This window comes from Scyliorhinus torazame, chromosome 13, assembly GCF_047496885.1.
Source record: "Scyliorhinus torazame isolate Kashiwa2021f chromosome 13, sScyTor2.1, whole genome shotgun sequence".
Taxonomy (NCBI): domain Eukaryota; kingdom Metazoa; phylum Chordata; class Chondrichthyes; order Carcharhiniformes; family Scyliorhinidae; genus Scyliorhinus; species Scyliorhinus torazame.
The window spans coordinates 88725361-88749249 of NC_092719.1; the positions used below are offsets into that span (position 1 = coordinate 88725361).

The 23889-nt window shown below is 48.7% G+C and overlaps 1 protein-coding gene across 1 annotated transcript in view; it reads left to right on the top strand.

The window, feature by feature from the left end:
* Positions 1-23889, top strand: part of LOC140388180 (dynein axonemal heavy chain 3-like) — a 1528048-nt gene that overhangs the window by 849145 nt on the left and 655014 nt on the right. Inside the window, exons 35-39 of the mRNA XM_072471941.1 lie at positions 5679-5809; positions 6295-6395; positions 20081-20195; positions 20353-20483; positions 21527-21712. Coding sequence (XP_072328042.1) covers positions 5679-5809; positions 6295-6395; positions 20081-20195; positions 20353-20483; positions 21527-21712 — 664 coding nt within the window. The remainder of the gene's footprint in view (positions 1-5678; positions 5810-6294; positions 6396-20080; positions 20196-20352; positions 20484-21526; positions 21713-23889) is intronic.

Consider the following 23889-nt stretch of genomic DNA (forward strand, 5'->3'; position numbering starts at 1 on the left):
GCAATCCTGAGAGCAGCACCATCGATAACTATGGACAGTCAGAATTTAGATTATACACCATTAAAACATGTTAAGCCTTTGTCATGTTATTCCGCACTGCGGGCCGGCCTGCACTCCCCCTCCCGCCCCCAGCATGTTTGTCCGAGACCTGGGCCCCCTCTCCATGAGGCATACCACGTGCAGGTGATGAGTGCGAACGTACTGTCAGCAGACAGACAGGAATCAGACTATGGAATAGATTGAGGAGCACCAGAGCTCAATTCACAGCAGGTTATCATCACCCTCCTGCCTTGTATATTGACCTGCTGACACAGGCCCATCACCCTGGAGTGATGTTACAGAGACCCTGGGGGGTGGGGAAAGAGAACAAAGTGATGGGCATAACCCTGTACCATGGGAAGTGGGCGAGGATGATGCCCCCCCCCATCCTCCAGGCATGCCGGACCCTGCAAGGACATGGCACAGGTGTCGCACCGTCCCCTTGTTGAGGCGATGCCTCCTGCGGCATGCTGTCAGACATCTCTTCAAACGACCAGCGAAGCTTGTACACCCTGGGCTATTACTGACCTCCCCCTCTGTGACCCTCCCTGACCTGATGAGTGGCCCGAGCCTCAGGATGTGTGGCAGGCCCCTGCAGATGGACTGCTACCTCGAGCCTCTGTCGATGCTGTCGTTGCCGCCTTTTCCGGCGTCTGGCCGCCAGGACTGCCACCGCCACATCTGCTGCGGGGTCCACAATATCATCCATAATGTGATATCTGTCAGGAATTGGAGAGGGTGAGAGTTTAACAGTCAGGAATGACATGCATCCCAGGAACCTCGAGTCCCCCAAGCCCCCCTTACCCTTACCTCCCTGCTTTCTCTCATGATGCTATCAAACAAGCCAGTTGTGCTAGGGGACCCCACCCTGTTCGCCCACCCCTGGCCCCAGCAGGGGCTGCGGACCTCAGACCCTTCTGGATCAAGCTCGGATGCCCCCGCCCTCGTTCCAAACACTCACTCTCTGATCAGGGGGATATCCCCAGTGCTGAAGCCCAGCTGTAGGGTGTTTGATTGTTGGCTACCGCGTCTGTGGTATTGATGTCTCCAGATTTAGACAAGTGTCCAGTACTCACGGTCTCATTGGGATGCGAAGCAGTAACAGTTGCCTTCGACATGGCACTTATACCCACGGAAATTCACTTGAGAATATTTTGTTTATTAAATAGTTATACAAAAATATAACAAACTAGTTAACAATCCATATTTCACAATAACCATTAACTGACAAGGAAAAGGCACCATGCCGTACACACAGGCATCTGAATATCAGTACAAACACAAAGCTACACTTTAAAATACACTTTCAACATGAAACAGTATAATGAAGCTACCAGCGCTCTCTCCCCCTGCCGCAGCTCCCAGCAGTAGACTCGCATCAGTGGAAAGTCACTCGGGGTAGCGTAACAATACGCCGGAAAAGCCACACCGACACGGAGCACAGCAGGAGAGCGAGAGAGCACTCCTACTCCCTCTACAGCACTGGCAGTAGGTTCCAGACTCCAGGCCACAGAAGCAAAAGGGGCTGTAACAGATATACACACAGCCTCCAAGCAGTAAAAACTACACAGTCAACAGTACATAACTCATCCCCTCCCACAGCTCCAGCAGTAGACTTGGATCAGTGGAAAGTCGCTCAAGGGTAGCGTAATGAAACACATGGAAAGTCACACCGACACAGAGCATAGCAGATGAGTGAAAGAGCACCCCTTTGCTTTTGCTCCACTGGTAGTAGGTCACTTTACTGCACCCTTTCCTTTCCTCCAAGCCACAGGAGCAAGTGACAGCAGCAGACAAGCACATAGCCTTCAGGCATTAAACATTAAACAATCGACAGTACAAGAGCAAACACATGGCTTCCAGGCATTAAACATCAAACAGTCAACAGTACAATGAAGTCACCAGCCATCTGCACGGCTTCCAGACATTAAACAGTAAATAGTCAACAGGTCAATTAATTCACCAGCAAACTGCAAAGGCATTTCTTCAAAACCTTCAGCAAGTTGCTCAGTTGAATCGGGTTGCCACCCTTCCCCTCCTCCAGCACCGACAGCAGGTCATCTGATTTTGTCTCTTTCCTTGCTCCAGGCTACAGAACTAAGAGGCAGTAGCAAGCAAACACATAGCTTCCAGACATTAAACATTGAAGTCAGCAGTACAACAAAGTAACCAACAAGCTACAAAAGCAGTTCTTCAACACCTGCAACAAGTTGATCAGTTGAATCGAATCATCGCCCTTCCCCTTCATGTTCACTGGCAGTAGGTCATCTCACTCCATTTCCTTACTCCAGGCAACAGAAGCAAAAGAGTCAGCAGCAAAGAAACAGTCTCCAACCAGCTACAGCAGCATTTGTGGCATCTGCCTCTCTCTCGCCCTCCTGCAGCTCCCAGCAGCAGACTCTCAAAAGCAGGAATAATCATAGCAGAGAGTCACACTGACACCGAGCACATAAGAGTGAAAGAGCACCCCATCCCCCTCTCCAACACTGGTAGGAGACGAGCTTACATCCTCCCTTTGCCTTACTCCAGGCCACAGAAGCTAAAGAGGCAGCAGCAAATAAACACTAGGTCTTCAGGCATTGCAGCCACAAGCAGGAACAAACAGCAAATACAACCTGCAGCCACTTGTGAGCTATGAAGTACTTGTGTACTAACAATACCAATTCCCTTTTAGCAATAACCTTCAGCTGTGCAGCCAGAGGCCCCACTGTAAGAGGGAGTTAAAGTGACCTTCACCATATTACCATGGACAGGGCTCTGTCCTGGGGTGTTCAGTGGGACGGACATGCAGCAGCTGAAGTTGCCTGTTATGCACCATCTGGGGGGTGGCCTGTTGGACCTGCAGGCGCTGAGCCCTTCGACCCCCCAGCCCATGGCGACCTCACCACCGATAGCGCCCATCCCCTCCCACTGTGCCTCTCCCTCCCGAGTACCGGGCCAGCAGCTCCAGAGTCCCTGGGCTGATTGCCCGATTTTGAAGATGGCTACTCACCTCCTTCGATCCCCTCAGCAGCCATTGCCTTAGCTTCCTGTTTTTATATAGGTGCACTAAAAGGGTCACGTGTAACAGCTCGCTAGGGAGATCATGGGTGGCTGTTAGATAGAGGGTCCGTCCCGTTAAAGATATGAAGATTAGCCTCAATTGGTGTTAATTGGTTTCACGCCAATGGAGGTCAGTGTGCAGGGTAATGGGTGAATGGGACTGGGTGTGCAATAGAACAAGGGCATTTGAGTTTTACATGAGCTCAGGATTATAGAGGGTAGAGTATTGGAAAGCAGCCAGAAGTGCCTTTGAATAATCTAGTCTAGAGATAACAAGGAGATGAATGAGGGCTTGAGCAGCAGCTGAGCTGAGGCAGGGACATGGAGACAGGATATGAGGTTGGTTACTATCTCGGGGTCAAATATGACAGCAAGGTTGTAAACAGTCTGGTGTAGCACCAATCTTTGGGGTGCTGAATGAAGTCAGTGGTGCGGGTACAACGTTTCTGATGAAGGTTGAAGACGATGGCTTCTAACGTTCCAATATTTAATCACAGGAAATTTCTGCTCCTTCTGTCCTGAGTGTCAGACAAGCAGCCTGGTCATTTAGAGACAGTAGAGGGGTCATAGAGAAATGGCAGTGAGGTAGAGCTGGTATCATATGCCTGCATATGGAAAATCCTATTATGTTTTCAGATGATGTCCGCAAGGGGCAGAATAGAAGGCATAGTACCCAAAGGGGAGAAATAAAAGGAGGCAGGACACAAGGGAAGTGTCTAGGAGGGTGGTAATGAATGTAAGAAATTGGTATATATTATATTTTATATCTGTTGCAGTAAGGTTTTTAAAAGCCTGGATTAAGGTATATATCTGTTGCACTAATTTTATGAAAGATCCTTGGTTATGGTATCCAGTCTGTGTGTCTGCTCGGTCTGCAATTAAGATGTGGTTAATGGAAAAATGGAGTATTGTGTATTTTGTATGGTTCCCTGGGGAGGTGGTAGATAACTTGAGACACTGACCGAGATTCTCTGCTCAGAGTTCACCCCGCCACCGCTGCCAGCGAGAACGGAGAATTTGGCGTTCAGCCAAAGCTCCATTCACTGCAGCGGGACCGGAGAATTCTGCCGCCCCGAACACACAGAGAATTCCAGCCATTTAGGCTTAGGTAAGCAGTTCATGGGATGAGTGGGCTAGAGATTATATAATTAATGGAGGGAGCCAGGTCTGTAGCAAGCAGTTTTGGCTGTGGGTTTTTTTAGTCTGATAAGGAAAGCAGGATTTGTAGGTTGTGCCTGAAAGGGTAATTCTCTACTGTTACTTGTTGAGCTATTTTTTCTGTGATACTAATGTGATTACTCCTGTGTTAATAATAATGTTTGTTTTAATATAAAAAGATCCCTATTTGTCAGTGGAATCATTCCTGGAGTGAAGTATCTTTTTCTCACAGTTTGCAGATTGAAAATTTGATGGTGTGTCATCCGGTTTCATAATAATAATAATCTTTATTCGTGTCACAAGTAGGCTTACATTAACACTGCAAATAAGTTGCTGTGAAAATAATATTAATTGCGGTCTGGTCCAGTACCATAACAAGTGCGGAGTCTGCACATCCTCCCCGTGTGTGCGTGGGTTTCCTCCGGGTGCTCCGGTTTCCTCCCACAGTCCAAAGATGTGCAGATTAGGTGGATTGGCCATGATAAATTGCCCTTAGTGTTGGGTGGGGTTACTGGGATAGGGTGGAGGTGTTGACCTTGGGTAGGGTGCTCTTTCCAAGAGCCGGTGCAGACTCGATGGGCCTCCTTCTGCACTGTAAATTCTATAAAGGGCAGAGAAAAAAGGAGTTAAGAGAGGGAGGAAAATAATTAAGTGGAAATAGAAGTGATGGGCTAAGGTCTGGAGTAAGGTCTGGTATTTTCCAGCCCTTCCCACCAGTCCCGCAGAAGTCTATCTCTTTCTCCACAGACTCTGCCAGACCTGCTGAATATTCAATATTCACACCAACTTGGCAACACCGTTACAATACAACTAGGAATACTGGTCACCCTATTATAGAAAGGATATTATTAAACTAGAAAGAGTGCAGAAAAGATTTACTAGGATGTTACCGGGACTTGATGGTTCGAGTTATAAGGAGAGGCTGGATAGACTGGGACTTTTTTCCCTGGAGCGTAGGAGGCTTAGGGGTGATCTTATAGAGGTCTATAAAATAATGAGGGGCATAGATAAGGTAGATAGTCAACATCTTTTCCCAAAGGTAGGGGAGTCTAAAACTAGAGGGCATAGGTTTAAGGTGAGAGGGGAGAGATTCAGAAGGGCCCAGAGGGGCAATTTCTTCACTCAGAGGGTAGTGAGTGTCTGGAATGTGCTGCCAGAGGTAGTAGTAGAGGCGGGTACAATTGTGTCTTTTAAAAAGCATTTAGATAGTTACATGGGTAAGATGGGAATAGAGGGTTATGGGCCAAGTGCGGGCAACTGGGACTAGCTTAATGGTAAAAACTGGGTGGCATGGACTGGTTGGGCCGATGGGTCTGTTTCCATGCTGTAAACTTCTATGATTCTATGATTCTAAGTTGTTCAATTAATTAATACTTAAATGTGATGTGGCAGTTGTTTACATTGTAAAGTAAGCTCTGGAAACTCTTTGATTTTGACAGGAATCCTGGCGAATGTTTTTCGAGAACATGCCACCAGCCCAACCAGAGACAGGAAGTGGTGCATCTTTGACGGCCCTGTGGATGCAGTCTGGGTGGAAAACATGAACACAGTTCTCGATGATAACAAAAAGGTAATGGGCACTGGAGAATGGCCTGCATTCTGACAGACTTCATTTACAAAGGCTCACCAGGAGGGTATTTCACATTGAACTTAAATTAGCACAAATGGCAAGAGAGACAGCTCCAATGCTGCAGGTATTTTAATATGTACTCTTTTACTCGTCAGAGCTCCAGTGCCCTCAGTCAAATCTCTACTTTTTGGTTTAGCTGTGAAGAATAATTATGCCATTTGAATGAAGATTGCCACATAATCGCCTCTAGGGATAGGAAAACATTTGATTCTGTTTGAAATATACAATACCATTAGCAAGGAAAGCTCTTGTTTATTCTATTATCATCTTTGTAACATTTATTATGCTAAACTTATGAAGTGGTATAAAGTTTTCATTATTTATCATTGAAAAGATGGTTTTGGAATTCGAGTGATTTACATAGCTCTTGTTTGAGTGCAGTGCACATTGTATATTAATGTGAAGCTTATTACCATGTCCCACAGCTCTGTTTGATGAGTGGGGAAATTATTCAGATGAGCTGCCAGCAGAATATAATTTTTGAAGTTCTGGATCTTAAGCAAGCATCACCTGCAACAGTCAGCAGGTGGGTACAGGAATATGAACTGTGTGGCATTGGCATTAATGTATGGGTGGGGACGGGAGCATGGGGGAACGGGGGGGAGTAGTCATTCCTGAACTGTCAAGCATCTGATTTGCGCAATAAATGTGGCCTTGGCTTGTGTGAGCTCTTTCTCATTATGAAGCAGATTTCCAGTACTCAGTTAACCTGAACTCCTGTCTCCTCTCTCTCAAGTGGGTGAGAATGTTCCCATGGCACCTTCAAAGGAGAGTTATGCCCAGTGTCCTGGATAATATTTATTCCTCCATTGCCCTAATGGGCAGCACGGTGGTTAGCACTGCTGCCTCACAGCACCAGAGACCTGGGTTCAGCTCCAGCCTCAGGTGGCTGTGTGGAGTTTGCACCTCCTCCTCGTGTCAGCGCGGGTTTCCTCCAGGTTCCTCCCACAGTCCAAAGAAGTGCAGGTTAGAAAGATTGGTCATGCTAAATTGACTCGACTTCCACAAATGTATAGGTTAGGTGGGGTTCTGGGGCTACGGGGATAGGGCGGGGGGATAGGCCTGGGTAGGGTGCTCTTTCAGAGGGTCATGCAGACGCGATGGGCTGAATTACCTCCTTTTACACTGTAGGAATCTTTTTTCCTAACCATGGCTATATTAGCTGCCCAGTAATAATTAATTATATTTGGCAAGGCCAGCCCCCCCCCCCCCCCACCTCGCCTCTACTCCGGCAGCAGCTTCTTAACCCGTGGGGTTTTCCCCGCCCACACAAACTGCAAAATCAAAGCGTTGACTTTCTTAAAAAATGATTTTGGGACGAAGATCGGGAGGTTCTGAAAGACAAGTAGGAATCTCGGCAGCACCGTCATTTTCACTGTCTGCACCCACCCCGCCAGCAATCGTGACAACACATCCCACCTCTTAAAATCTCCCCTCATCTGTTCCACCAGCCGCGCCAGATTCAGTTTATGCAGCTGGGCCCATCCCTGCGGCATCTGGATACTCAAGTACCTGAAGCTCGCCTCTAGCACCTTGAACGGCTCTCCCAACCTCCTCACCTGCCCCCTAGCCACGATCGGGAACACCTCACTCTTTCCCATATTTAGATTGCATCCGGAAAACCGGCCAAACTCCCCCAGGATGCACAGAATTCCCCCCAATACCCCTCAGTCGATCCGAAATATACAGCAACTGGTAGTCCACTTCCAGTGAGACCCTGTGCTTAACCCCTCCCCCCTCACAACCCCTCCCCCCTCACAACCCCTCCCCCTCACAACCCCTCCCCCTCACAACCCCTCCCCCCTCACAACCCCTCCCCCCTCACAACCCCTCCCCCTCACAACTCCTCACCCTCACAACCCCTCCCCCCTCACAACCCCTCCCCCCTCACAACCCTTCCCCCCTCACAACCCCTCCCCCTCACAACCCCTCCCCCTCACAACCCCTCCCCCTCACAACCCCTCCCCCCTCACATCACCTCCCCCTCACAACCCCTCCCAACCCATCCCCCTCACAACCCCTCCCCCCTCACAACCCCTCCCCCCTCACAACCCCTCCCCCTCACAATCCCTCCCCCTTCACAAGCCCTCCCCCCTCACAATCCCTCTCCAACTCCTTGACGCTCTAAGTGCCATTGCCAGTGGTCTATTGCCAAGACAAAGAACAACGGGGACAGTGGGCCTCCCTGCCTTGTCCCACGTGGCCCGAAGTACCCCAAACTCACCCTATTCACCCACATGCTCACTACCGCCGCCTTATACAACAACCGGACCAGTCCACAAACCCTGCCCGAACCTTAACCGACCTAACACTTCCCACAAATACTCCCACTCCACCTGATCAAAAGCCTTCTCTGCGTCCATTGCCACTGCCACCTCTACATCATGTCCTTCCGGGGGCATCATTATCACATTTATTAATCTCCTAACATTCGCCGACAATTGCCTCTCCTTTACAAACCCTGTCTGGTCTTCCCCCATCACCCCCGGCACACAGTCCTCGATTTGCAAGGCCAGAATCTATTTTTTATTAAATCTTTTTATTCTCCTCATTTTCAACATTTTCATCAAATAAACAACAAAAGAAAAAACAAACAAAAAACAAATATAATAACAATTCCCCAAACAAAACCAGCACCCCCCTCAATATACATACCAAAATATCCGCCCATGTGTTCCAGGTAAAAAATTAACAGTCAATTAATAAACAGTGTAATCAAAAGCAACAATAACCCCAACCCCCCCCCCTTCCCCACTCCCTAATGTTCGATGGCAACCAATTCCCGAAAGTGCATCATTGTAGAACCCCTCCGTCATCCCCCTCAGCTCAAATTTCACCTTCTCGAGAGTCAGAAATTCAAGTAGCTCTCCCCGCCAAGCCGTGGCACAGGGCGGAGAAACTTACCTCCACCCCAACGGGCAATCAGCGAGACAAAGCATCTGCCCCCGCACCCACCGGCAACTTGGGCCGGTCCGGCACCCCAAAAATGGCTACTAGGGACCCTGGTTCCAAGTTCATGTGTAGTACCTCCAAGATGATACTGAAAACCTTCCTCCAAAAATTCTCCAGCTTCGGACAGGACCAAAACATATGTACATGGTTTGCGGGGCCCTTCCCACACCGCTCACATATGCCCTCCACTCCCTCAAAGAGCCGGCTCATCCTCGCCCTCGTGAGGTGCGCCCTAGACACGACCTTCAGCTGTATCAGCCCCAACCTCACGCATGAGCTTGAGGCGTTCATCCTCCGGGGCACCTCACTCCACAGACCTTCTTCCATAACCTCCCCCAACTCTTTCTCTCACTTGGCTTTCATCCCCTCCATGGACACCGTCCTCCCCCAAAATCCTCCCATAAATTGCTGATACCACCTCCTTCTCCATTCCCCCTGCTGTCAATACCTCTTCCAACAGTGAGGGGGGCGCCGCTATTGGGAAGCTCTCCTTCCTCGCAAGTCCCCCTTGCAATTTTCAATTCCACCCTGGGAAAAAGCCTCCAACTGTTCACCCTGTTTATACCCCCTAATCATTTTATAAACATCTATCAGGTCACCTCTCATCCTCCGTTTCTCTAGGGAGAACAATCACAGTTTATTCAATCTCTCCTCATAGCTAATACCCTCTGACGCATGATCAATTACACTCAAAGACGAGGTTGTAACATAACTGAAGGCTTTAATCGACTAGAACTGTTCCCCAGCAGCTTCGGTACAGAAAGTGAGGGCTGCTGGGACGGCACCAGTTCTTATACCCCGCCTGTCAAGGCGGAGCTACATACCAACAGCCAATGGTAAACTCCTAGGTTTAACCTCTTGGGTACTGTAATACTTGATAATACCACATTCACCCCCTGTTAAAAAAAGAGTCCAGCGGGGGTGGTGGCCAGTGGTTACAATTGCATCTACATGGTATGATCAGATATGGAGGTACCGTGATACCTCTTTACAGAGTTGTCGAGAATATTTTACAAGCGTGGAAGATATATACATTCAGTGTAAGTTTACGGTTATAGTCACAGTGAAACAATCAGTCGGTCGGGTTGCCTGGTCGTCCTCCTGGATCGTCTGGTCTTCGGTGGTGATTCTGGTGGGGTTCCGGCCGTCTGCGACTCCAGGAGCATGGCGTCGGTCTCCATGGCAGCTTCGTCACCCCTAGACGCCGCTAGTGGGGCCAACGGTTGGGCCGAGAGGGGGGCGCCTGGAGGGGGCGTCGGTGGGTGTGCCTTGGTAGGAGTGGCGGGAGGACTGACCCTCCAGTGAGGTGCTGTGGGTGGGGTGGGGGGGTGGCGTTAATGGTTCAGGTGCGCGTGAGGTTCCGGCGGGCGCCAGGTCCCGATGGGAGACTGTATCTTGCCGGCCATCAGGGAACGTCACGTAGGCGTACTGGGGTTTAGCGTGCAGCAGGTGGACCCTCTCGACCAACGGGTCCGACTTGTACGCCCGCACGTGCTTCCGAAGCAGGATGGGTCTGGGTGTCACTAGCCAGGTTGGGAGCGAGGTCCCGGAGGAGGACTTCCTGGCGAAGACAAGGAGATGTTCATGAGGTGTCTGATTGGTAGTTGTACAGAGCAGCGACCGGATGGCATGGAGGGCCTCAAAGAACAAACAAAGAACAAAGAAATGTACAGCACAGGAACAGGCCCTTCGGCCCTCCAAGCCCGTGCCGACCATGCTGCCCGACTAAACTACAATCTTCTACACTTCCTGGGTCCGTATCCTTCTATTCCCATCCTATTCATATATTTGTCAAGATGCCCCTTAAATGTCCCTATCAGCCCTGCTTCCACTACCTCCTCCAGTAGCGAGTTCCAGGCACCCACTACCCTCTGCGTAAAAAACTTGCCTCGTACATCTACTCTAAACCTTGCCCCTCTCACCTTAAACCTATGCCCCCTAGTAATTGACCCCTCTACCCTGGGGAAAAGCCTCTGACTATCCACTCTGTCTATGCCCCTCATAATTTTGTATACCTCTATCAGGTCTCCCCTCAACCTCCTTCGTTCCAGTGAGAACAAACCGAGTTTATTCAACCGCTCCTCATAGCTAATGCCCTCCATACCAGGCAACATTCTGGTAAATCTCTTCTGCACCCTCTCTAAAGCCTCCACATCCTTCTGGTAGTGTGGCGACCAGAATTGAACACTATACTCCAAGTGTGGCCTAACTAAGGTTCTATACAGCTGCAACATGACTTGCCAATTCTTATACTCAATGCCCCGGCCAATGAAGGCAAGCATGCCGTATGCCTTCTTGACTACCTTCTCCACCTGTGTTGCCCCTTTCAATGACCTGTGGACCTGTACTCCTAGATCTCTTTGACTTTCAATACTCTTGAGGGTTCTACCATTCACTGTATATTCCCTACCTGCATTAGACCTTCCAAAATGCATTACCTCACATTTGTCCGGATTAAACTCCATCTGCCATCTCTCCGCCCAAGTCTCCAGACAATCTAAATCCTGCTGTATCCTCCGACAGTCCTCATCGCTATCCGCAATTCCACCAACCTTTGTGTCGTCTGCAAACTTACTAATCAGACCAGTTACATTTTCCTCCAAATCATTTATATATACTACAAAGAGCAAAGATCCCAGCACTGATCCCTGTGGAACACCACTGGTCACAGCCCTCCAATTAGAAAAGCATCCCTCCATTGCTACTCTCTGCCTTCTATGGCCTAGCCAGTTCTGTATCCACCTTGCCAGCTCACCCCTGATCCCGTGTGACTTCACCTTTTGTACTAGTCTACCATGAGGGACCTTGTCAAAGGCCTTACTGAAGTCCATATAGACAACATCTACTGCCCTACCTGCATCAATCATCTTAGTGACCTCCTCGAAAAACTCTATCAAGTTAGTGAGACACGACCTCCCCTTCACAAAACCGTGCTGCCTCTCACTAATACGTCCATTTGCTTCCAAATGGGAGTAGATCCTGTCTCGAAGAATTCTCTCCAGTAATTTCCCTACCACTGAAGTAAGGCTCACCGGCCTGTAGTTCCCGGGATTATCCTTGCTACCCTTCTTAAACAGAGGAACAACATTGGCTATTCTCCAGTCCTCCGGGATATCCCCTGAAGACAGCGAGGATCCAAAGATTTCTGTCAAGGCCTCAGCAATTTCCTCTCCAGCCTCCTTCAGTATTCTGGGGTAGATCCCATCAGGCCCTGGGGACTTATCTACCTTAATATTTTTTAAGACACCCAACACCTCGTCTTTTTGGATCACAATGTGACCCAGGCTATCTACACCCCCTTCTCCAGACTCAACATCCAGCAATTCCTTCTCTTTGGTGAATACTGATGCAAAGTATTCATTTAGTACCTCGCCCATTTCCTCTGGCTCCACACATAGATTCCCTTGCCTATCCTTCAGTGGGCCAACCCTTTCCCTGGCTACCCTCTTGCTTTTTATGTACGTGTAAAAAGCCTTGGGATTTTCCTTAACCCTATTTGCCAATGACTTTTCGTGACCCCTTCTAGCCCTCCTGACTCCTTGCTTAAGTTCCTTCCTACTTTCCTTATATTCCACGCAGGCTTCGTCTGTTCCCAGCCTTTTAGCCCTGACAAATGCCTCCTTTTTCTTTTTGACGAAGCCTACAATATCACTCGTCATCCAAGGTTCCACAAGGACTTTAAGTGAGGAAGTTGGGGGGAAGGGAAGGGTAAAGCTATGGACAGTATAATGGTTAATGGAGAGCAAGGCAGCAGGTTACGTGACAGGTTATTATGTAGAGATATGGGTTCAAAGACAAGGAAAATTAGGAGAAAGGGTAAGAGGAAAATAATTTGCGAAAAGTTACTGATCAAGGTGTTAGGATTCATAACAAAGACATAAAAAACAGCATAAGTGTACTTTACCTGAATGCTCGTAGTATACGGAATAAGGTGAATGAGTTGATGGCGCAAATCATCGTGAATGACTATGATTTAGTGGCCATTACTGAAACATGGTTAAAAGATGGTCACGACTGGGAGTTAAATATCCAAGGGTATCAGACTATACGAAAGGATAGAATGGACGGTAAAGGCGGTGGTGTAGCTTTGTTGTTTAAGGATGGCATCCGGGCAATAGTAAGGGATGATATTGGTGCTATGGAGGACAAGGTTGAATCAATTTGGGTGGAAATCAGGAATAGTAAGGCGAAAAGGTCACTGATAGGAGTAGTCTATAGGCCGCCAAATAGTAACAGGATGGTAGGGCAGGCAATAAGCAAAGAAATAACGGTTCATGTAGAAATGGTACAGCGGTTATCATGGGAGATTTTAATCTGCATGTCGGTTGGTTTAACCAGGTTGGTAAAGGCAGCCTTGAGGAGGAGTTTATAGAATGTGTCCAAGATAATTTCCTGGAACAGTATGTAATGGAACCTACAAGGGAACAAGCAGTCCTAGATCTGGTCCTGTGTAATGAGGCAGGATTGATTAATGATCTCATAGTTCGGGATCCTCTTGGAAGGAGCGACCACAATATGGTGGAATTTAAAATACAGTTGGAGGATGACAAGGTAAAATCTAACACTAGTGTTTTGTGCTAAAACAAAGGCGATTACAATGGGATGAGAGAAGAACTAGCTGAGGTAGACTGGGAGCAAAGACTTTATGGTGAAGCAGTTGAGGAACAGTGGAGAACATTCCGACCGATCTTTCACAGTATTCAGGAAAGGATCATACCGACAAAAAAGAAAGACGGTAGAAAGGAGAAAAATCGACCGTGGATATCTAAGGAGGTGAGGGAGAGTATCAAATTGAAGGAAAAAACATACAAAGTGGCAAATATTAGTGGGAGACTAGAGGACTGGGAAGTCTTTAGGGGACAACAGAAAGCTACTAAAAAAGCTATAAAGAAGAGTAAGGTAGACTATGAAAGTAAACTTGCTCAGAACATAAAAGCAGATAGTAAAAGCTTCTACAAATATGTAAGACAAAAAAGAGTGGCTAAGGTAAATATTGGTCCTTTGGAAGATGAGAAGGGAGATTTAATAATAAGAGACGGGGAAATGGCTGAGGAGCTGAACAGGTTTTTTGGGTCAGTCTTCACAGTGGAAGACACAAATAACATGCCAGTGACTGATGGAAATAAAGATATGATAGGTGAGGACCTTGAGATGATTGTAATCACTAAGGAGGCAGTATTCATCATAGATTATCATAGAATTTACAGTGCAGAAGGAGGCCATTCGGCCCATCGAGTCTGCACCGGCTCTTGCAAAGAGCATCCTACCCAAGGTCAACACCGCCACCCTATCCCCATAACCCAGTAACCCCACCCAACACTAAGGGCAATTTTGGACACTAAGGGCAATTTATCATGGCCAATCCACCTAACCTGCACATCTTTGGACTGTGGGAGGAAACCGGAGCACCCGGAGGAAACCCATGCACACACGGGGAGAATGTGCAGACCCCGCACAGACAGTGACCCAAGCCGGAATCGAACCTGGGACCCTGGAGCTGTGAAACAATTGTGCTATTCACAATGCTACCGTGCTGCCCAATGTTTTCTTCCAAGTCATTTACATATATTACAAACAGCAGAGGTCCCAGTACTGATCTCTGCGGAACATCACTAGTTACAGATCATCATTCGGAAAAACGCCTACCTGACCCTGGCTACCTCCCCTCCCCCTCCAAATGAACAAAGTGACTGACTTGTCCACTTCAAGAATGCCTTCGGCAAAAAGACCGGCAGGCACTGAAAAAAAAACAGAAATCACGGCAACACATTCATTTTAATCGCCTGCACCCAACCTGCCAGTGACAGAGGGAGGTTGTTCCACCTTGCCAAACCCGCCTTCACCCTCTCCACCAAACTCTAAAAATTGTACCTATAGAGCCCCTCCCCCCCTCCAGTCCAGTGCCACCTGCACCCCCAAGTACCTGAAGTGGGTTGCTGCCCTGCGAAATGGCAGCCCTCCCACTCCCGCCCCCACTCCTGGGCGGGACACCACAAAATATTCACTCTTTTCCAGGTTCAATTTATATCCTGAAAAAGACCCAAATCTTCAGAGAATCCCATTATATTCCCCACCAAGTCCCATTATATTCCCCATCAGCGTACTCGGCTGTGATATATACAATAAATCGCCTGCGTACAGAGATACTCTATGTTCCCCCCCCCCCCCCCCATACTATTCCCTTCCACAGTCCCGAACTCCTTAAAGCGATGGCCAAAGGCTCTATCGCGAATGCAAATAGCAGAGGGCACATAGGACACCCCTGCTTGGTCCACCGGTACAGAGTAAACTACTCCAAACTCATATTGTTTGTGTGGACACTCGCCCTTGGTTCCTTATATAATAGCCGTACCCACTCTGTGAATCTCGGCCCGATCCCAACCCTCTCAGGAACCGCCATCATATACCCCCATTCTACTCGATCAAATGCCTTTTCCGCATCTAACGCAACCACCACCTCTGAATCCTTGCCCTCTGCCGGCGTCATGATTACTTTTAATGACCTAATATTTGAAAATAGCTGCCTTCCTTTCACGAATCCTGTCTGGTCCTCCCCTTTCACCTTCGGGAGGCACCCCTCCAATCTAGCCGCCAGTACCTACGCCAGTGTCTTGGCGTCAACATTCAGTAGCGATATAGGCCTATATGACCCCACACTCCATCGGGCCCTTGTCTTTCTTTAACAGCAGGGAGATCAAAGCCTTTCCCAATGTTTGTGGTAGCTCCACCTTCCCTATCGCCTCCTCAAACATCCCCACCATCAGCAGTGCCAATTTGTCTTTAAATTTCTTGTAATACTCCACTGGGAACCCATCTGGCCCTGCCATCTTCCCCGATTGCATCTTTCCAATTGCCTCCTCTACCTCCTTTACTCTGACAGACCTCTCCAGTGTGGCCCTACCTTTCTCCTCCAACCTCGGATACTCCAATTTGTCCAGGAACTCCCGCATCCCCTGATCTTCCCTTGGTGGCTCTGACCGATACAAATGTTTATAGAACTCCTCAAACACCTTACTAATGTGGTCCAGAGCCATCACTAATTTCCCCATCCTATCCCGCACCTGGACTATTTCCCTTGCTGCCGCCTCCCTCCGGAGTTGGCCTGCCAGCATGAGCCCTGCCCGCTTTCTCCCCATATTCATAAATCGCTCCCTTCGCCTGCCTCAGTTGGCGTACCACCTTCCCCGTGGACAACCAATCAAAGTTAGCCTGAAGCTCCCTCCTGTCCTAAAGGGCCGGATCTGCATCTCTTATGTGCCTCCTGTTAATGTCCAACATCTCCTCTACCAGCCTTTGACACTCTTCCCTCTCCTCTTTATCGACCTAGGTCTTAAATGATTTCACCTCCTCCCTCACTACTGCCTTCAGGGCCTCCCATGCCATTGTTTGCAATACTTCCCCTGTACAGTTAAAGCCCATGCACTTCTCAATCACCTTCCCGATCTTCTCATAGAAACCTCGATACCCCAGCAACCCCACATCCATTCTCCATCCCGGCCTCTGCGCTACCCCCTTCTCCAGGACCGTGTTTACTCAATGCGGTGTGTGATCGAGATCGCTATCGCCGAATACTCTCATCCCCTAACCCCCGCCAACAATGTCTTCCCTATTACAAAAAAATCTTATCCTCGAATAAACCTTATGAACCGAGCAGAAGAAGGAATGCTCCCACTCTCTCGGATGCAAGAACCTCCATGGATCCACACCTCCCATCCATATCCCTCATGAACCCGATCAGCGCCTTCGCACCCCCCCCCCCCCCCCCACCCCTCCACCACACCACCCACAGACTGGGCAAGCGAGTGTGGCTGGGACCTCTCCATTCCTGGCTCTTGTAACAGATTCCAATCCCCTCCCACTATTAACTCGAGCGAATTCAAGTCTGGAATGGACCCAAGTACCTTCCTCACAAACCCTGTATCATCCCAGTTAGGGCCATACACACTTCCAACCACCCCTCCAAAGCCCATGTTGCTATGACATATCTGCCCCTCTGGTCCGCCACCACCTTCTCCATCTGCAACCTCACTCTCTTACCCATCAAACCCACTACACCCACCCACCCCCCCTACTGTTGAACCCCGAATGAAATACTTGGCTTACCCAACCCTTCCTGAGCCTCACCTGGTCTTTCACCTTCAGATGAGTCTCCTGCAGCATGACATCGGCCTTTAACCTTTTTAGGTATGCAAGCACCCGCAACCTCTTCACTGGCCTCCCAAACTCCTCACATTCCACATATCTATGCTGAGGGAGGGTTTCTCACCCCCCCTGCCCCTCCTATCCGCCATCATTAAAACTCCGGGCCCTGCCCACTGGGCCTGGACCGCCCCGTGCCTTTGTTGCCATTGAACCGCAGCAGCCCCCCCCCCCCACCCAGTATCCCTCCATCCACGTCCCCTCGAAAACAACTCACCCAGTATCGGTCCCCTCCCCCCCACTTTTCACACCTCCTCGGCCCATCGAAACCTGTTCAACCAGGCTCCAATGACTGCAGCCCCTCCCCTCCACCACACTCCCATTCACTAGCCAGCTTGAGCTAGCCAGTGTGGAGGGCCCTGCCCAGGCTCCACTCCCCTCCACTACCCCCCCCCCCCCCCCCACCCAGTCCCAGGAAAACAAAGAAATCCCCTTCAAACAAACAAACCCAGTGCAAAGACGCAAACTCCAGAAAACTGTCATTGCAAAGAATCCCAGCTCCTTACCCAAATAGGCAACTTCACCCCATTTAACATGAAATAAAAAAGAAGTCCAAGACCAATCCTAAGTCCCATTTCTCACTTCTGCCCCAGTCCTTCTGCCTTCACAAACGCTTCCGCCATTTCCACCGTCTCAAAATAAAAGTATTTGGAGTTGTAGGTCACCCTCAACTTAGCTAGATACACTATGCCGAATTGCACCCCGCTGCCGCCTCCTCGCCAACTCCATGGTTAAATCTGGTAAATACGTATACCAGCTCACTGCATCTCCCGCTTCTGCTTCACCCAACTCAGGACCTTCTCCTTCACATGGTACCAATGGAAACAAATAATCACCACTCTTGACGGCTCATTCACCTTCGGTTTAGTCCTCCACGACTGATGTGCCCGATCCAGTTCATACCGGGAGGTATCTTTCCCCTCCCCCAACAGCTCCACCAACATCTTGGCAAAGTACTCAGTCGGCCTTGGGCAGTCCACCCCTTCAGGCAGGCCCACGATTCTCAGATTTTGCCACCTAGATCTGTTTTCCAGATCCTCCACCTTCGCTCGATTTGTTGACCCCCACAGCCCTCTGTAGCTCCTCACCCATCGAGGTGAGCTGATCGCTGTGTTGCGACAAGGCCTCCACCACCCCTTTCAGTATCTCACCCTACTCCCGCACCTCGACCGATGCCTTCAACACTGCCGCCTTCACCAGGGCAATCGGCTCCTGCACCAGCACCTTCATTGCTGCCATCATCTCCTTCCTCATCACCTCCATGTGCTTTGCAAACTGCTTTTCAAATTCCATGACCATCACCTCGGTCATCTATTCTGCCATGAACTATGCAGCCTGACCTGACGGCTCAGCCTCCGCCATCTTTCCAGATGCCGAGCTGACACTTTCACTCGCCCTCTTCTTCAGGGCGGCTTTCTTTTGGTATTTGGACATCCCCTGTTGTGTTATGCTGCTTCGGATAACACAGGCTGCTACTTGATGCAGTCTTAACTAAAGGATGCTCCAGACTCTGAAGTGAGTTCAACGTGTTAATTGAACTATTCATACAGTTCTCAAATGAGTTCAACTCTCTGCTAATCTAACTGTAATAACTCAGTCTAACCGTATCAGCTTGCTCTAAGCCACGTGCTGGGGCGTGATGCTGATCAACCCTGTCTAACTCTCTAGATGTCTGTCTGTGGAAAGAGGCAGGGTGTGAGTACCTCATCCCTTTTTCGTAGAATTTACAGTGCAGAAGGAGGCCATTCGGCCCATCGAGTCTGCACCGGCTCTTGGAAAGAGCACCCTACCCAAGGTCAACACCTCCACCCTATCCCCATAACCCAGTAACCTCACCCGACAGTAAGGGCAATTTTGGACACTAAGGGCAATTTATCATGGCCAATCCACCTAACCTGCCCATCTTTGGACTGTGGGAGGAAACCGGAGCACCCGGAGGAAACCCACGCACACACAGGGAGGATGTGCAGACTCCGCACAGACAGTGACCCAAGCCGGATTCGAACCTGGGACCCTGGAGCTGTGAAGCAATTGTGCTATCCACAATGCTACCGTGCTGCCCACTATAAACACTTTTATAGTGTTTATGTCATGCCCCCTTGTGGTGATGCCACCTCTGAGTGTCCTGACTGCCCATTGGTTGTGTCCTATTCTCCAGCTTGTGTTCATTCGTTGCATGTTTGCATATCATGACATCCCCCTCCTTCTTTATGTCTTCCTGCACTTGTTTGTTGAATAATTGCCCCTGGGATCAGGCATAAAGTTCTAAAAAATCAAGCCTCGAGCAGGAGTCACCCAACATGCAACTTCCCTACATGCCGCCACCAGAGGTTCCACGAGGTCAGGATCTTTGCCAGCAACTTAGCATCCACATTTAATAGCGATGTCAGACGATAGGACCCACACTGCTCCGGATATTTATCCTTCTTCAGCATTGGGGATATAGATGCCTGCGATAATGTAGAGTGTAGTTCCCCCGTTTCCCTCACCTCATTAAATGCCCTCACCAGCAGAGGCCCCAGGTCCCGCCCAAACTTCTTATAAAATTTCACAGGGAACCCATCCGGCAGGGCCTTCCCTGTCTGCATTACCCTCATACACTCCATCACCTCCACCAGCCCAATGGGGTCCCCCAACCTTCCACCAGTTCCTTCTCCACCTTGGGGAACACCAACCCTTCCACAAACCACCACAATCTCTCTTCTCCCCCCCCCCCCCCAACCGGGTCCAGTTCCACTTTTCCCCTCCTGTCCTTCACCCTTCCAGTCTCACTCGCCGCCTCACACTAGGAATTCCATAGTTCTTCTATGGGTCTAACAGTCTGATGAAGGATGTTCTCCAGTTGAAGAAATGAGCCGCATGGCTCTCTACAGACTCTGGAAGATTTGCCCCAGTCATCGGTTCTCTCCGAAAACTGAGGGAAAAGCCTCATTACAACTTAGCAAAGAAGGGGGACGTGAACCCGTTAAATGCTGGGAATGACTGTTGACTCTATCGTTTAAAGACTGTAATCAAAACAACCTCACACAGGAAATAATATCTGACCTTTCTCTCAAGCAGATGTGGGATGATTTACATGGAGCCAATGAATCTGGGATGGGAGCCATTGGTCCGGACTTGGCTAGCTTCAAAACTACTTGAGCAGCTGAGGATAGAGCAGAGGAAGACGATACAGGTATGTCCCTGAGCTCCCCTCACAACATCAGCCTCATTATTCAATTATTATTTCACTGTGATTTAATCATTAGTGGAAAGTATTTCAAACTAAAGTTTGATGCTTTGATCAGGTATTGTAAGTGGGGAGGCCCAGTAATTATTGACTTTCTGTCTAGCTGCTGTGTGACTGGCTGTTACCCCCATGTTTGGATTTTGTTCAGAAGTGTAATCCCGTGGTGCAATCATCTTCCATGCACCTGACTGTCTCCATGCTGAAAATCTATGATAGCTTGCTGGCAGATATCAAGTAAGGAGTTTGAAATTCTAACTTGTGGCTATCTGGGGAAGTAAAGGTGTGGACAGATAGGACGGGGTGAGATTCTGCTCCACAATCCCATCCAAGGATGAGGCAATATGCCAACGGGGAATGGAGTAAAACCTGATAGTGCAGTCTACCTTCATCACCGCCCCAACCTGGATATCCCTCTAGTGTCACTCACTCCAGGTGCTGTTGGTCATCCATTCCTTGTCCATTTCCCTCCCATCTACCTCAGTTCCTGCCACTTCCTTCCACTACCACTATGTTAAAGATGCTGGTCGGGTAGGCCTGGCAACAGTAATGGCCTTGACATCATAAGGAATAGGAGCAAGAGTGGGCCATTTGACATCTGCTTCGCCACTCAATAAGATCATAGGTATTCTTATTGTGGTCTGAACTCCACTTTCCTGCCTGTTCCCTATATCCCTCAACTCCCCTGTAGATCAGAAATCTGTCTAACGCAGCCTTGAATATATTCACTGCCCTCTGAGGAAAATAATTCCACACTCAGGGTAAAAAATCCTCTTTATGTTATTCTTAAATAAGAAATCACATACCTTGAAACTGTTCCTCCAGTACTAGATACCCCCACGAGAGGAAAATTCTCTTAGCATCCCCCTCAGAATCTTGTATGTTTCAATAAGACCAGGTGTGGCCTCACTAAGACCCTGTAGAGATGCACAGGGTCTACTATAGTCCCCCCATTGGTTCCCACACATTTCCTTTTCAGGCCTTGGCCATTTTGAGGCTGAGGAGGTTTGCTGATCATTTGATCTTCTGGACGCTTCGGCCCTTTTAACTGCGTCATCCTGGTTTTAGGGGAACCTGTCTGTCAGACTGAGGTTTAAAGAGAAGTTGTGGGAGTGGCAGAAGATGGCTGATAGAAGGGCAGGGAGCCATAGGCCCATAGACACCCACTGAAACACATTTAAATATGTCTGATTTGTTGAGCAATGAACCAGGTCTAATGGAACAGTCGCATTCTAACATTAGCGGACAAGGGCCTCACTGACTGTCTTTTTGTATTATAGCTTTACCGAAGACCCTATTGACCAGGATGAGGAGATGTTTCAGGCTTTCAAAGCAGTGGATGAAAAGTGTTTCTCATCCACGATACAGAAAGAAAAGGAGGAAGTCACCAATCATCTCGTAGCTTACGGCTTCTTTTCAATAGTCTGGTCCATTGGTGGCATTCTTGACCTTCCATCGAAGCAAAGGTAATAACCATGAGGCTGAAATATAAATCAAACATTCAACGACCCTCATCCATCCTACTGTAGACATGTAAGTGGAATGACAGCTTAGCTTCGGGGTTGACCATAACAATGATTTTAATTTTCGATTACTCAGAACAGTCATTAACCCCTCTACTGGTGCACACTTCAGATTAATGCAAAGAAATGCTGATGAAGTTCAATTTTTTAAATTCTAAGCTCAGTATTTGTTACTCATCCTTGTTACCTCTGAACTGAGTGGCTGTCAGAGGGCAGTTAAGTGTCAGCCAGATCGGGAGTTATGTGTCGACCTGATCAGGTAAGGATGTAGATTTCTATCCATTGGTGGGCCAGATGGGTCTTTACACCAATGGTTATGTGCACCAAGACCAGCTTCCAGTCCCAGATTTTATGAATTGAATTCAAGCTGCTGGGGTGGGATTTGAACCCGTGTCCCTTGGGAAGTAGCCTGGGCCTCTGGATTGCTAATCCAGTGGCATTACCACTGCGCCACTATCGCCCCTTAATGTGAGATGGTTACGGGGAATTGGTGAGATTGTGCCTGTGTAGGCACTATACTTTTATAAACATTTCACCATTTAAAACCCCTTTTGGGTAGGAATTGGCTGGAAAGAAAACTGGAGGATTGGAAATGGAAAACATGGTTAACCGCTACAGAAGATTATTCCGTGAAACATTTTCTTACATATGCAACAGTAATAAACTGCATGCCATCTTTATTCATCTGAAGCTAATACAGAAGCTAAAGTGTGGCCCCAAGATATAATCAGATGAGATAATTTGTACAATTAAATTCTGCTGCTTTTATCAATGTATCGACTTTACGAGTTTATATTCTATCAAAAAAAAGTTAACATTAAAAATCGGCGGCAAGGTGGTTAGCACTGCTGCCTCACAGCGCTAGGGACGTGGGTTCGATTCCGGTCTTGGGTCATTGTCGGTGTGGAGTTTGCACTTTCTCCCCGTGTCTGCGTGGGTTTCCTCCGGGTGCTCCGGTTTCCTCCCACAGTCCAAAGATGTGCAGGTTAGGTAGATTGGCCATGATAAATTGCCCTTAGTGTCCAACGGTTAGCTGGAATTATGGGGACAGGGCAGGGGAGTAGACCTAGGCACGGTATGCAGGGTTGGTGCAGACACGATGGGTGAATGGCCTCCTTCTGCACTGTAGGAATTCTATGATTCTATGATCAGCCAATGACAGTAAAATTGGGCAGGAAATTAGGGCTGGAATTCTCTGGCTGTTGCGATTCACTTTAGACATGACAATCGAATGCCGCTGCCAGTGAACGGAGTGCCGCCGAGAAACATGCGGCGGGGGGGAACGGAGAACACAGCCCTAGATATGATTGGTCATAGGATTGCATAAGGTAGACAGCACAAAAGCGATCATTCTGGGTGGCACAGTAGCACAGTGGTTAGCACTGTTGTTTCACAGCTCCAGGGTCCTAAGGTTCGAATCCCGGCTTGGGTCACTGTCTGTGCGGAGTCTGCACTTTCTCCCCGTGTCTGCGTGGGTTTCCTCCGGGTGCTCCGGTTCCTCCCACAGTCCAAAGAATTGCAGGTTAGATTGATTGGCCATGCTAAATTGCCCTTAGTGTCCAAAAAGGTTAGGTGGGGTTACTGGGTTAGAACAAAGAACAAAGAAAAGTACAGCACAGGAACAGGCCCTTCGGCCCTCCAAGCCTGCGCCGACCATGCTGCCCGACTAAACTACAATCTTCTGCACTTCTGGTGTCCGTATCCCTCTATTCCCATCCTATTCATGTATTTGTCAAGATGCCCCTTAAACGTAACTAATGTCCCTGCTTCCAACACCTCCTCCGGCAGCGAGTTCCAGGCACCCACTACCCTCTGTGTAAAAAACTTGCCCCTCACACCTTAAACCTATGCCCCCTAGTAATTGACCCCTCTACCCTGGGGAAAAGCCTCTGACTATCCACTCTGTCTATGCCCCTCATAATTTTGCAGACCTCTATCAGGTCGCACCTCAACCTCCGTCGTTCCAGTGAGAACAAACCGAGTTTATTCAACCTCTCCTCAGAGCTAATGCCCTCCATACCAGGCAACATTCTGGTAAATCTCTTCTGCACCCTCTCTAAAGCCTCCACATCCTTCTGGTAGTGTGGCGACCAGAATTGAACACTATACTCCAAGTGTGG